Source organism: Oncorhynchus clarkii, chromosome 2, assembly GCF_045791955.1.
Source record: "Oncorhynchus clarkii lewisi isolate Uvic-CL-2024 chromosome 2, UVic_Ocla_1.0, whole genome shotgun sequence".
Lineage (NCBI taxonomy): Eukaryota > Metazoa > Chordata > Actinopteri > Salmoniformes > Salmonidae > Oncorhynchus > Oncorhynchus clarkii.
In genome coordinates, this window is record NC_092148.1 from 22,456,733 (window position 1) to 22,470,433 (window position 13,701).

The following is a 13,701-nucleotide window of genomic DNA, read 5'->3' on the forward strand; positions in this document are numbered from 1 at the left end:
TGCACACAATGGAATGTTGTCACATCTTTGAACAAAAGCCATCTGAGGTAAGTTAGTATTACAACAAACCAAAGTGCATCAGCTGTTGTGTTATTGTCCTGAACTGTGAAAGGACCTGTGCTCGTATGCCATTTAGTAAACTCTTGTTGCAAAGTACATACTGTTTTGAATATGTATTTAATGTTAATATTTCTGCATGATAGAGCACAGACATGATAGAGCACAGACTATTCCACTATTATGTAACCTTCCTACTTCCCAGAAACCACTGGCCTCTCCTCAGAGACACTACAGAGTGAGTGCCATGGGCTGTCATGCACACACACACACACACACACACACACACACACACACACACACACACACACACACACACACACACACACACACACACACACACACACACACACACACACACACACACACACACACACACACACACACACACAAGCAAAAACACACCGCTCCTCTTCCAACAAAGTTTCCAGCTTGGCAGAGAGACTAATCCCTTCCCTCCTCAGACCAGGAGCGCAGACACAAATAGAGACTCAGTCTGTAGTATCTCAGTCAGTCAGTCAGGACTTTAATCTGGATAACTCAGAGGATCTGCTCCAACTCTGAAGACTATTGTTTTGGGACATGTAATGCAGAAAACACTTCATTGCAGGATTTCAACTATAGTAAGCTGTCCTAGCATTGATTGACAGTGCTCTGTCTGGACAGTACTGTAACTCCATCTAGAGGTGTCTGCTGAAGAACTTAGCGAAGTTCCTGCGAGCTCCATTTATGTGAATGTACTTTTTCTGTGATTGAAACTTCAGGAAGGTATTTTAAACTCTTTGGTCTTTTTGACACTTTCTGTTGATTGTATCTACGACTCAAGGAGGTCTTTGCCTGTCTCTGTTCAGGCATGACGGGTCAGGAGAGGAGTGAGGAGAAGAGTGAGTGTGTGTCCCTGTCTCCGATGATGGAGGCTGTCCTTGCCCCACCTGAGAGTGAGAGGGTGTGTGTGTTTGGGACGGGGGACCTGGGGCGCTCTCTGGGCCTGCGTCTGCTGCAGGCGGGGTACGGTGTGGTGTTCGGCAGCCGACGGCCCCACAGCAGCAGCAGCATCCTACCCCACGGAGCACAGGTACAAAATAAAGTAGATCTGGTTTTATGTGGTGATATGTTAAATGTGGATATGTGTTTTTACATTGTTGTAAATGTATTTCAATATATATTTTTTTTATGTTTGAGGGAGTATATGTCAATATACTGTATTTGTGTTTAAGTGTGTATCAATATGTTGATGATGTATATGCAGGTCCTGGGTCATGCTGCAGCTGCTCAGTCAGCCCATCTGATCTTCATCGCTGTCCAGAGAGAACACTACGACTTCCTGGTACCACTGGCCAATCAGCTGAAGGGAAAGGTAGCATATATGTTTTATTACTTCTGCTATATGTATGAATATCTGTTTTGTCAGTATGTAACTGTACATTTGGCTAACATAATGTATGTCCCAGCGTATTTAGCCAATATATTCTGTGTCCCAGTGTATTTAGCCAATATATTCTATGTCCCAGTGTATTTAGCCAATAGAATGTATATTCCAGTGTATTTAGCAAAGATATTGTATGAATCAGTGCCATGTTGAATTGCAGGTGTTGGTGGACCTCAGTAACAACCTGAGGGAGAATCAGTACCCAGAGGCCAACGCAGAGTACCTGCAAAGGTGAGCGCTATACAGTATAGGTTGTTATTATGTGTATGTTTTTTTGTTAATGAGGGATGTTTTTATATGTTGATATAATGTAAATGTGGTTATATGTACCTGAACAGTCTGGTTCCTGGAGCTGAGGTGGTTAAAGGCTTCAACACCCTGTCTGCCTGGAGTCTGCAGAATGGACCTTCAGATGCCAACAGACAGGTACACACCGAGGTTTAAGCCATGCCCATGAAACCAATTGGCTACTCGTTTCAAGTCTATATACTGTACACTACATGACCAAAAGTATGAGGACACCTGCTCATCGAACATCTCATTCCAAAATGATGGGCATTAATATGGAGTTGGTCTATCCTTTGCTGCTATAACAGCCTCCACTCTTCTGGGAAGGCTTTCCACTAGATGCTGGAACATTGCTACTGGGACTTACTTTCATTCAGCCACAATAGCATTAGTGAGGTTGAGCACTGATGTTGGACGTTTAGGCCTGGCTTGCAGTTGGCATTACAAATTATCCCAAAGGTGTTCCATGGGGTTGAGGTCAGGGATCTGTGCAGGCCAGTCAAGTTCTTCCACACAGATCTTCGACAAACCATTTCTTTATGGACCTCGCTTTGTGCACAGGGGCATTGTCATACTGAAACAGCAAAGGGCCTTCCCCAAACTTTTGCCATAATGTTGGAAGCACAGAATCATCTAGAATGTCATTGTATGCTGAAAGCATTAGCCCGAACCATGAAAACATCTGCAGACCATTATTCCCCCTCTACCGAACTTGACTGAGGGACCTTACAGATAATTGTGTGTGTGTTACAGAGATGAGGTAGTCATTCAAAAATCATGTTAAACATTATTATTGCACAGAGAGTGAGTCCATGCAACTTATTATGTGACTTGTTAAGCACACATTTACTTCTAAACTTGTTAAGGCTTGCCATAATTTATTGACTCAACACAATTTAGGTTTTCATTTTGTATACATTTTTTTTAATTTCTAAAAACATAATTCCACTTTGACATTATGGGGTATTGGGCCAGTGGGCCAGTGACACATAATCTCAATGTAATCCATAACAAATGCAGGTTGTAACATAACAAAATGGGGAGAAAGTCAAGGGGTGGAATACTTTTTGAAGGTACTGTACATTTTGACTCCTCTGTGCTAAATAAGAACATCTTCATTCTGGAGCTAGAAACCGGTATTGTGCATCCTCTGTAAAGAGAAGCTTGCACACACACACACACACACACACACACACACACACACACACACACACACACACACACACACACACACACACACACACACACACACAAACACCAGACCTGGGAATATTATTTTGTATTTTATTTGAAAATACCAGCTTTTCAAATTCTTTGGGTAGTTGAATATAGTTTTCAAAGGCAATACTTTTCTTTGATATTCAAATGCAGCTCTCAGAAAACCAAATAATATTTGAGTTATTTGAAAATAAAAAATATTTATTTGTTTTGCCGCCGAATATAAACCACAACAGTTAGTTGAATTAGTACAAATACCAACAGGTCAATATTTATTGGGACCCTTGAGCAAAAAAAATTGCAAAAAAGACTGTTGAAAATAAATAATTCAATTACTGAGCTATGGTCAATGCAAATTTCCTTGGGAAATTATATTATTTTATACTAATACAATTGCTCAGAGAAAGTAATAATATATTTTTTTTATTGGCACCTCTGTTTTTAATACTCTAGCACATTCCCCTTGTGAGGATAAAGACACTGAGCCTTTTTCTAACATGTTTAATGAGTTGGAGAACACATTCAGAGCAATTATTTTGGGCCAATTAACAATTTCTTTGTGGATTTTTATTAGTGTTTGGGGTCATTGTCTCGTTGGAAGATCCACTTGATGACATCCTGGCAGAGGCAACCAGGTATTTCACTAATGTAAGGGTTTTCGCAGCGTGGAAAGTGTTCATAGTTTTTTAATGAATAACGAACACTGAACAAAACAATAAACGTGAAGTAATCAAAACCGAAACAGTCACGTGTGGCACACTAACACGGAAAAATAAACACCCACGAAACACAGGTGGAAAAAGGCTACCTAAATTCTCAATCAGAGACAACTGATTGCCTCTGATTGAGAACCATACTAGGCCGAACACAGAAACCAACATACAAAAACAAACATAGACTGCCCACCCCAACTCACGCCGTGACCATACTAAAATAAAGACAAAACAAAGGAACTAAGGTCAGAACGTGACAGCGCCGGGCAGGCGGGAGAATCCGGCAGCGTCGGGCAGGCGGGAGAATCCGGCAGCGCCGGGCAGGCGGGAGACTCTGGCAGCGCCGGGCAGGCGGGAGAATCCGGCAGCGCCGGGCATGCGGGAGAATCCGGCAGCGCCGGGCAGGCGGGAGACTCTGGCAGCGCCGGGCAGGCGGGAGAATCCGGCAGCCCCGGGCAGGCGGGAGAATCCGGCAGCGCCGGGCAGGCGGGAGAATCCGGCAGCCCCGGGCATGCGGGAGAATCCGGCAGCCCCGGGCAGGCGGGAGAATCCGGCAGCGCCGGGCAGGCGGGAGAATCCGGCAGCCCCGGGCAGGCAGGAGATTCCGGCAGCGCCGGGCAGGCGGGAGAATCCGGCAGCAGCCTTGGCACCTCTCCTCCAGGCTGGATGCCCCTTCTGTTTTTCAACACCAAATCCACAACTGTCATGCTCGGTCAAGGAGCTCTGTCATGTCATCTGACAAAAGCACCTGTCCCAATCCAAGTACCAATGCCGTTAAGCAAACTCCAGTCATTTGCATTTTTATATCATTTTAGAAAAAGACTCAGTGTTGTTATCCTCGCAAAGTGAGCTATTGAAAAGTATTGATAACAGGGGTGTCAATAATTTTGACCCATACCTTTTTGAGATTTTTTTTATTACTTGTTAAACAAAATATATTTCTCTCAGGAATTGTATTAGTACAACATTTTATAATTTCCCCTTTTTTTTTGAGCATACAATGTAGCTCAGTGTTTGAATGATTTATTTTGTACAGGCATTTTTGTTCATCTTTATCAAGGGTCAATGATTTCGGACCCCACTGTATGTGCATAAATATATGTCAGGTGTATATCTGCGGGGAAAGTGTGGAGGCCAAGCAGGCGGTGATAGCGGTAGCCACCAAGCTGGGTTTCAGTGCCCTGGACCAGGGATTTCTCTCAGTGGCCCGGGAGCTGGAGGACTTCCCCCTACAGCTGTTCCCCCAGTGGAGGCTCCCCCTGCGCATCTCCATTGGCCTCAGTGCTGCCTTCTTCTTCTACCTACTGATCAGATACGTCATCTATGCATACGTCACCCAGGGCGAAGACATCTCCTTCAGAATCATGGTCTCACTGGCTAACCAGGTACTGGCCCACAGGACCTCTGAGTGTTTGTGTTCTGTTTGTTTCTATGTGTGTTACCAGCTGTTCAAGATGTGTGTGTGTTCTCTCCAGGTGTGTCCCATCGTGTCTCTGATCATGCTGTCTCTCTGTTACCTGCCTGGTGTCCTGGCTTCCTTCCTGCAGCTCTACAGAGGCACCAAGTACAGGTCAGACCTCTGTGTGTATGTGTGTGTTTGCATGCATGTATGTTCACACGAGGTTGCATATATATTTATGTTGATTATAAGTGTTTATGTATGTTTAACATCAGGCGCTTCCCTAATTGGCTGGATCGCTGGATGCTGTGCAGGAAACAACTGGGTCTACTGTCGTTGGGGTTCGCCTTTCTGCATGTGCTCTATACACTGATCATACCCATACGGTCAGTGGAGCAAACACTCTAATACACACACAGTGGCATGTATTGTCCTTTAGTTTTTAGTAAAGAAAGTATTGATTTTGTTCTCAGGTACTCTGTGATGTTCTGGGTCACTGAACACACTGTCTCTGTGGTAAGAACACCTACCTAGCTGTAACGCCAAATTAAACACTTTCAAAACAGTGAACATTGAATAGACAAAATGTACAGATGTAGGATCTTAATTTGACCACTCTGTTGTCGCTGAGAATTTTCATGCACCGCAGGATTTACATAAATTCACACTAATACATGGTTACATTAAAGAGATTCTCCTGAACCTTTGTATACTTTTTAGCTAGTAGTCCTGAAAGTAGCACTCACGAGCCAAAAGTGGTCCCCAAAAACGTGTCACATTTGTGCAGATATGTGCACCACGTCATTGGTTTCTCTCTCTCTCTACTGTGGGCACTGAGCCGTTGGGCCCACCCTGCAACCTAATTGGATGATGCTGGGCAAGCCTCTTGCTAGCTGTCACTCAAATGTGAGGGGCTGAAGCTCTTTGGCTAAAACTTGAATTGCTAAGGGACTGGCCCATATGGGGGAAATGTAGGGGAAATGGCGTTGTACAGCTTCAAGAAAACAGTCGCTTTCAAACTAAGTATTTTGTGGCTAATTGTGGTAAGAAAGTAATTTTGCTCATTGATTATGAATGTATGAACTACACATTGAGACATCCAGCCCAAAGCAGGAGGTTTCAAAAACACCTAAGTTCCAGAGCATGTCTTAACAGTGTTGCACTTTTCAGGTAGCCTTATTTTGGCCAGCTAATAGCCTAGCCGCCAATCAAGTAACATTACAGTGGCGGAAAAGTGTAAATGGACAAAACATTAAAATCCTGTTGCAGCAGGATTATTTTGCTGTGACACAATACTGGTCATATTAAGATCATACATCTGTACATTGAACACACACCTACAGTATATAGCAGGATTCAGGCACTGGTTTTGATTATACTGGATTTACGCCTCTCCCTTGCTTTCACGCTTCCTCTTTCTCACATTCTTTCTCTTCTCTCTCTTGCTCTCTCTCTCGGTCTCTCTCCCCCAGATCAGAGAGAACAGGACCTCAATGTTTGATACTACAACAGCCTGGCATGACGACTCCTACTTGTCCCTGGGAATTCTGGGATTTGGCCTGTACGTCCTATTGGGAATCACATCTCTTCCCTCCGTCATTAACGCTCTCAGCTGGAGGGAGTTCAGCTTCATACAGGTGAGATCACCAGGACCGGTCACACTGAATGTTTAGGCCAGACACACTTGCGAGGCACTCATTTTCTGCCCATTTTTACTAGCGGTGGAGTTATCGATACAGTTAAATATCGCAATATTATTTTGGACTATAGTATATTGATACTTTGACTCCAAGTATTGATTTGTAACCACCCTTTTCTTGTTGCTAGGTAGCGTTAGCTAGCGCTAGTCAGCTGTACCGCTAGTATTTGTAATCCTATAGATTGTTCTCATCTTCTTTTGAAATAGTGAGACAATCTTTTCAGCCCTTTTATTTCCATGACTGCTAAAAAAACGTTCTTTCATGCTCTCTCTTGTCTCTCTGCAGCAGACATATAGTGAACAATATGTCAACATCAAATCGCAATAAAATCGATGTATCGAATCATAATATACATAGAATCGTGAGAATGGCAATACCTATTGTATCGCACCTAAGTATCGTGATAATATCGTATCGTGAGGTCCCTGGCAATTAATTAGTAATTAGTACGCTAATCTCCTTCTGTGTTTCCCCTATTGACGTATTCATGCGGGGTGCAGAGCCAACATCCAGGTCAGAATGCAATAGAACTCCAGGAAAGTAATCTGATTTTCAGCAGACAAGCCAGAGGTTATGTGCTGGGGATAATAAGGAGAAACTCCGGATCATTCTCTAATTCATTAATTCCCCTCAAATTGGTGCAGTGATTTAAATGTTAAGTTATTCATCAGATATAATTTAGGAGGAATATATTAGAACAGGCCAGGAGAACTCACCTAGAGATGTATGTGCAGGGGCATCATCTGCCCCAAAAATTTGAGGGGGCACAAATTACAGTGTCTGAGGATGGCTTGGTGATGGTCCGGACTGGGGGTCTGAAGTTGGAGAATTTTTCAAACATCTGAAACAGATGTTTCCTGTAATCTGGAACCATAAACATTATACTTAATTATATGTAAAAGATATCTAAGCATACCTCTTGAGCTGTCTGACTGGTGAGTTTTCTTTTTAAGAAACAAAATGTTTCTCTGCATCTCTGCTCAAATCCGGGTGAAACCTTGCCAGCAGGTGTGCCACCTAAGATAGTTAGACAAGCTAGCTACACTAACTTGATTGATAGCCTGAAATAACTTATTGGTGGCTATAAATGAGGTTGTGAGATTGGGAACCTAAAATTGCTAGGAGGCTAGTAGTATTACAGAGAACCTATATTATAATTTTTTTTTAAACCGGACAAATCTGTGGTGCGCATATTGGCCCGACGCCTCTGTCTGTGTGTGTGTGCATGTGCACGTGTGTTTATGTGTGTGTCTATTAAGGTAGGCCAGAGGTCTGCAGAGGTGTGGACTCGAGTCACATGACTTGGACTCGAGTCAGACTCGAGTCACAAATATGATGACTTGCAACTCGACTTTGACTTTAACACCAATGACTCGTCACTTAACTTGGACTTGAGCCTTTTGACTCGCCCTGACTTGATACCCTCCCCAAGCCCAAATATTAAAAATGATGCTATTAAAAAAAGTGTGCAGTGCATCAACTCTTCACTTAACAGATTCAAGTTTGTATCGGACAGCAGCCAATCAAATTGTGCCAGTTGATAAAAAGTTGCGCGTGGCAGTGCAGAGGAATGTTGGCGGGTGAATTCAGATGGAGGCCTTGGAAAGATGATACCCCAAATTATTATTTTTTGGATATAAAGACTTAGCTGTATCAACAAAAAACAGATTGCAACTTGCAAAACATGCGGAGGCGCAACAACTTTGTTCAACATTTGAAGTTGCACAAAGAACGGTAAGTCGTGGCTAATATAGCCGACAGCTATATCATTTATAACTTTGTTAGTGTAGCATGTAGGCTAACGTAACGTTAAATCAATGAGCCTCCACACAGTCAGTCAGTGTGGGAACGTGTTCATTGCACCCAAGATTGAGCACCAACTGGCTTGGCAGTTGGTAGCCTAAATCCTGCCTGATGTTACTGCTGTTCCTAAAACCATTGACATACGTTAGCCTACTGTAACCACACACAGAGAGGGTGTGTGTGTGTGTGTGTGTATGTTGTGTGTTGTGTGTGTGTGTGGTAAGGTTGGGCCCCATAGTGATCCTCGATAGTCAATCGCAATGTGTGGGGGGGACTTTCTAATGGCAACCCATGTATTTCCATGGAAAGTAATATTTTTTTTTTTTTTTTAATGCATTCATGATTTGCGTAATGTAATATACTAACTATTACTCTTGTTAAAAATATGAAATGGTATTACATTTGGTGAAGAGCACATTATGACTTGTTTAGGACTCGAAACTCAAAGTTTAGGACTTGAGCCTTGTCGGTCTTGACTTGGGACTTGAGTGCTAAGACTTGAGACTTACTTGTTACTTGTTAAACAATGACTTGGTCCCACCTCTGGAGGTCGGTCTCTGTGAAGGTCAGTTCCATATTTGATCATAGTTAAATTATACAACGATTGCCCCTTCACTAAGCCACGTCCTCTTCATTACTTAGCAAACTCGGGCAGCAATTTTCCAGGAAGTCCAACTCCCTGTTCATACCACCATTGGAGAAAACCACTTAGGATGATCTTAAATTGTGTTTTAAAGTAACTGTCCAGTGAAAATCTCACTTTTAAAAGTTTATGTTCTGTTAACTCTTAACTAGATAAGGTTGTTGACTCATCCTATACCAGTATTTGTGGCCAAAGCATAAATTGGAGAAAAAACACTATCCAACAGAGCACTGCGATTGGTTGCCTAATATTCTGGGGTGAAGCTTAGCTAAGGGTCAATTAAGGGAGATTTATCTGGCCAGCCTGTTTCCGAGGTTTCTCCAGGCTTCTCCTTGCACAGCTCCAATACCCAGAGTGTTATTAGCCCTATCTGGGATAAACGTGAGCATGTCCAATAGGCTATCCTAAAGCTAAACTATATATTTAAGATAATTGTCAAAAGTGTGTGAGTTTGGAGGTGCTTGTGCGTGTGTCAGGGCCATGCACAGACCTTTGGATGGGACGTGCTCAAAGTGAAAAAAGCCCCCCATAGAAAAGCATAGAGTAGACCTTTATTTTATGCAAATCCCACTAACGCCACTGTAAGCAAGCTTATAGCCTACTGCTTAGAGAGAGGGCAATGAGGGGTGGGCTATCAGCTGATCATAGTGAATGTAGAAGGAGCTAGTTAGCTAGCTAGTTAGCTAGTTATTCTGTTGAAACAATCTAACTAGACTTTACCTGTGATTGGAGTATGTTCTGCTGCTAACATCAGCCTCAGGCCTACTGGGGGCAGAATGGTAGGGAGGGGACATTTTCCAAAATAAAAAAAGCAGAAATTAGCTAGTTTGATGGGCAATTAATTTAAATAGCAACAGAGAAAATATACATATGCTTTCCTAAATAGACATTTGCTTTCCTATTTTCTCATAGGGAAGCAAAAAGGCAGGTGCTCAAACTTCCTTAGACCTCTATCTGTGCACGTACCTGGCGCGTGTGTGTGTGGTTCATGTGTTTATGTGTTCTTTTCTCCCCCACCAGTCCAAGCTGGGTCACCTGACTCTGCTGTTTTGTACGGCGCACACCTACCTGTACGGCTGGAACAGATTCCTGAGTTCCTCCACCTACAAGTGGTACACCCCACCGGGCTACATGCTGTGTCTGGTGCTTCCCTCTGTGGTGCTGCTACTCAAGCTGCTGCTCATAACCCCCTGTGTGGACCGAACCATCACACGCATACGACAGGGCTGGGAGAGGGGGGCAGATCAGAGGAATCCTAAAGACAGCAAACCACTGATACCTTAGAGGACACACACACAGACACACACACACACACAATAACACCCTCAGTGTGATGACAGCTTTGTCTTTGAGGCATGAACTCTAATTTCTTTGCTATTGTACCCTCAGAGGTTGGCTACCATTCAATCATCGTTTGCCATGTTTCTGGGATCAAAACCCAACAATAACATTTAATTGATATGCAGTCAGATTTCTTTTTGTATTACACTGTAAACATTGTAGCATTTAATGCATATATTTTCAACCGTATGTTAACCAGACATGAGTTTTCTCTCTTACGTAAAGAGAATGGTGAAAACTCTTTCTCTCTTATATCCTCTCTCTTACTGTACATCCTCTCTCTTCTTTGACTGACTGTACAGTTATCCCCGGATGAAACACAGGTTTCAGAGACATATAAAAAAAAAATTTAAATGTATATTTTGTGTCTGTCTCATACATCTCCAGGGGCAGGTCAGACACATAAAAACACATCTATCAGTGTGATCCTCTCTGGGGCAGAGTGTTATTATTTCCTCCAGAAAACAGACCCTCTGAAACCCAGCAACAGGCTTCCCTTTCATCACTAGATAGACAGAGTGGCCCACAGTGTCTTCTGTTATGGGGAGCACTTCCATTTGTGCTGGATATAGCTGGCTGTTTGTGTAGATGCCAAATACCTAAATACATAGATTAACTTTTAGGTGCACGCAGAAAGACATATTCCCAGAAACAGCTTGTACCAACATTAAAAACACAGGAACAATGTGGAAACAATGTTGATTCAACCAGTGTCTGACAAGTGGGATCTTTTGGAATAATTATTTTTATTTAATCAATAAAATAAATGGGTATATATTTTCCTTCACTCACTTACTTCATAAAATACTACACAAACAAAACATTGTATGAAATTCCATTAGCCTGTGTGCCTTCCTGGAAGAACAGTTTGTGAGGCAAAAGTGACACACCATGACTGGTGACAGAGTAACTGTCTTCTTTCCTGTAGTTTTTGCCACTGTAGTTTTTGCTAATTTCACCAAACCAGATCAGTAGCTTATTGCGATTTATAAAAATAAAAAATAAAAAAAACAAACAAAAATGTTTCCAGCAAATTAACTTGTGGGTAAAATGTTGTGCGTGATGATCTAGTCCACATAAAACAACTTCTGTGGTTAAATTCCTATGCACCAAATAAAAAATAATTTAAATGTGTTTCCATTCCATTTTCAACTCCGATTTAACAGCTCGCAGGTACAGCTAGGGTATAACCTACATTATGAGATTATTATGGACAGAAGAGTATTTGTATTTGTCAAACGGCAGCCAAGCGCATCAATCATCATATTACCAGAATAAGACCATTAATATTTCTTGGAAATGAGCATCGAGCTCATCACCATGCACTTTCACCGCCCTGTGAAGTTTGTCATAATTTATTTCATCTGTAGACGAATAAACTGCATGCTTTCCCTTAGTCGTAATGGGACGACCACACACTATATCATTGTGTGACTGTAACGGCTGTCTTGGGAAGAAGGTGATGAACAATGCGCAGTGTGGTACGTGTTCATCTTCTTTAATGTAAACTGAACACTGAATAACAAAACAACAAAGAAAACAACCGAAACAGTTCTGTCTGGTGCAGACACACAAAGACAGAAAACAACCACCCACAAAACAAAGGAAAACAGGCTACCTAAATATAGTTCTCAACCAGGGACAACGAAAGACAGCTGCCTCTGATTGAGAACCATATCAGGCCAGACACAGAAATAGAAAAATATAGAAAAACTTACATAGACAAATAAAGACAAAACAAAGGAATAAAGGTCAGAACGTGACAGTACCCCCCCCGCCCCCCCCCCAAAGGTGTGGACTCCGGCCCTTGCCGCCGACCTTGGACTGGGGAACCTCGCCACGGGTCCTGAATGGACGGGAGATTCTGGCAGCGCCGGACAGGCGGGAAACTCCGGCAACTCCGAAGTGAAGGACGGCTCTGGCAGCTCCTGGCTGACTGATGGCTCTGGCGGCCCCTGGCTGGCTGACGGCTCTGGTGGCTCCTGGCTGGCTGACGGCTCTGGCGGCTCCTGGCTGGCGGCTCCTGGCTGGCTGACGGCTCTGGCGGCTCCTGGCTGGCTGGCGGCTCTGGAGGCTCCTGGCTGACTGGCGGCTCAAACCAAGCTGCTTACCTATTGCAGATTCAGTCTTCCCAGCCTGGTGCAGGTCTACAATTTTGTTTCTGGTGTCCTTTGACAGCTCTTTGGTCTTGGCTATAGTGGAGTTTAGAGTGTGACTGTTTGAGGTTGTGGACAGGTGTCTTTTATACTGATAACAAGTTCAAACAGGTGCCATTAGTACAGGTAACGAGTGGAGGACAGAGGAGCCTCTTAAAGAAGAAGTTACAGGTCTGTGTGAGCCAGAAATCTTGCTTGTTTGTAGGTGACCTACATAATTTGTAAATAAATTCATTAAAAATCCTACAATGTGATTTTCTGGATTTTTTTCCTCATTTTGTCTGTCATAGTTGAAGTGTACCCATGATGAAAATTACAGGCCTCTCTCATCTTTTTAAGTGGGAGAACTTGCACAATTGTTGGCTGAATAAATATTTTTTTGCCCCAGTGTATATACAGTATTAATGAAAACCCTGATGTGAAATTCCCAGTTTAGGAATCATTTCTTGATTAAATCATTTAAAAAATATATATATTCAAGTTCTAGTTGTTTATTATGCTGATGTTTCCTCTTGTGTGACTGAGTCAATATTTCTATGAGTAAGGAAACTGGTGAATAATAATACCTGTTTAGTTCAATAATGCCTGTCATGTTTGCATAATAAACCTGTTTCCTTTTTGTGTCATACAGTGGCTTGCGAAAGTGTTCACCCACTTGATATTTACACAACATGCCTACCACTTTGAAGATGCAAAATATTTTTTATTGTGAAACAAACAAGAAATAATACAAATAAACTGAAAACTTGAGTGTGCATAACTATTCACTATAACAATGTCAATACTTTGTAGCCACCTTTTGCAGCAATTATAGCTGCAAGTCTCTTGGGGTATGTCTCCATAAGCTTGACACATCTAGCCACTGGGATTGTTTCCCATTCTTCAAGACAAAACTGCTCCAGCTCCTTCAAGTTGGATGGATTCCGCTGGTGTACCGCAATCTTTAAGTCATAC

The 13,701-nt window shown here is 42.6% G+C and overlaps 1 protein-coding gene across 1 annotated transcript; it reads left to right on the top strand.

Annotated features, from left to right (window-relative positions):
- The first annotated feature begins 479 nt into the window (after positions 1 to 479).
- Positions 480 to 11,725, top strand: LOC139424490 (metalloreductase STEAP4-like). Its single transcript, XM_071176395.1, has 11 exons — positions 480 to 825; positions 909 to 1,132; positions 1,307 to 1,414; positions 1,647 to 1,717; positions 1,825 to 1,912; positions 4,812 to 5,090; positions 5,181 to 5,275; positions 5,380 to 5,490; positions 5,578 to 5,620; positions 6,577 to 6,741; positions 10,271 to 11,725. Exons 2-11 carry the CDS (start codon positions 911 to 913, stop codon positions 10,532 to 10,534), a joined length of 1,446 nt encoding a protein of 481 aa, XP_071032496.1. The 5' UTR covers positions 480 to 825; positions 909 to 910; the 3' UTR covers positions 10,535 to 11,725.
- Positions 11,726 to 13,701: the final 1,976 nt, after the last annotated feature.

Coding starts and splice junctions, on each gene's coding strand:
- LOC139424490 (XM_071176395.1), top strand. CDS start 911: ATGACGGGTCAGGAGAGGAGTGAGGAGAAGAGTGAGTGTGTGTCCCTG. Junction 5,091..5,180: donor TGGTCTCACTGGCTAACCAG/GTACTGGCCCAC, acceptor TGTTCTCTCCAG/GTGTGTCCCATCGTGTCTCT. Junction 6,742..10,270: donor GGGAGTTCAGCTTCATACAG/GTGAGATCACCA, acceptor CTCCCCCACCAG/TCCAAGCTGGGTCACCTGAC.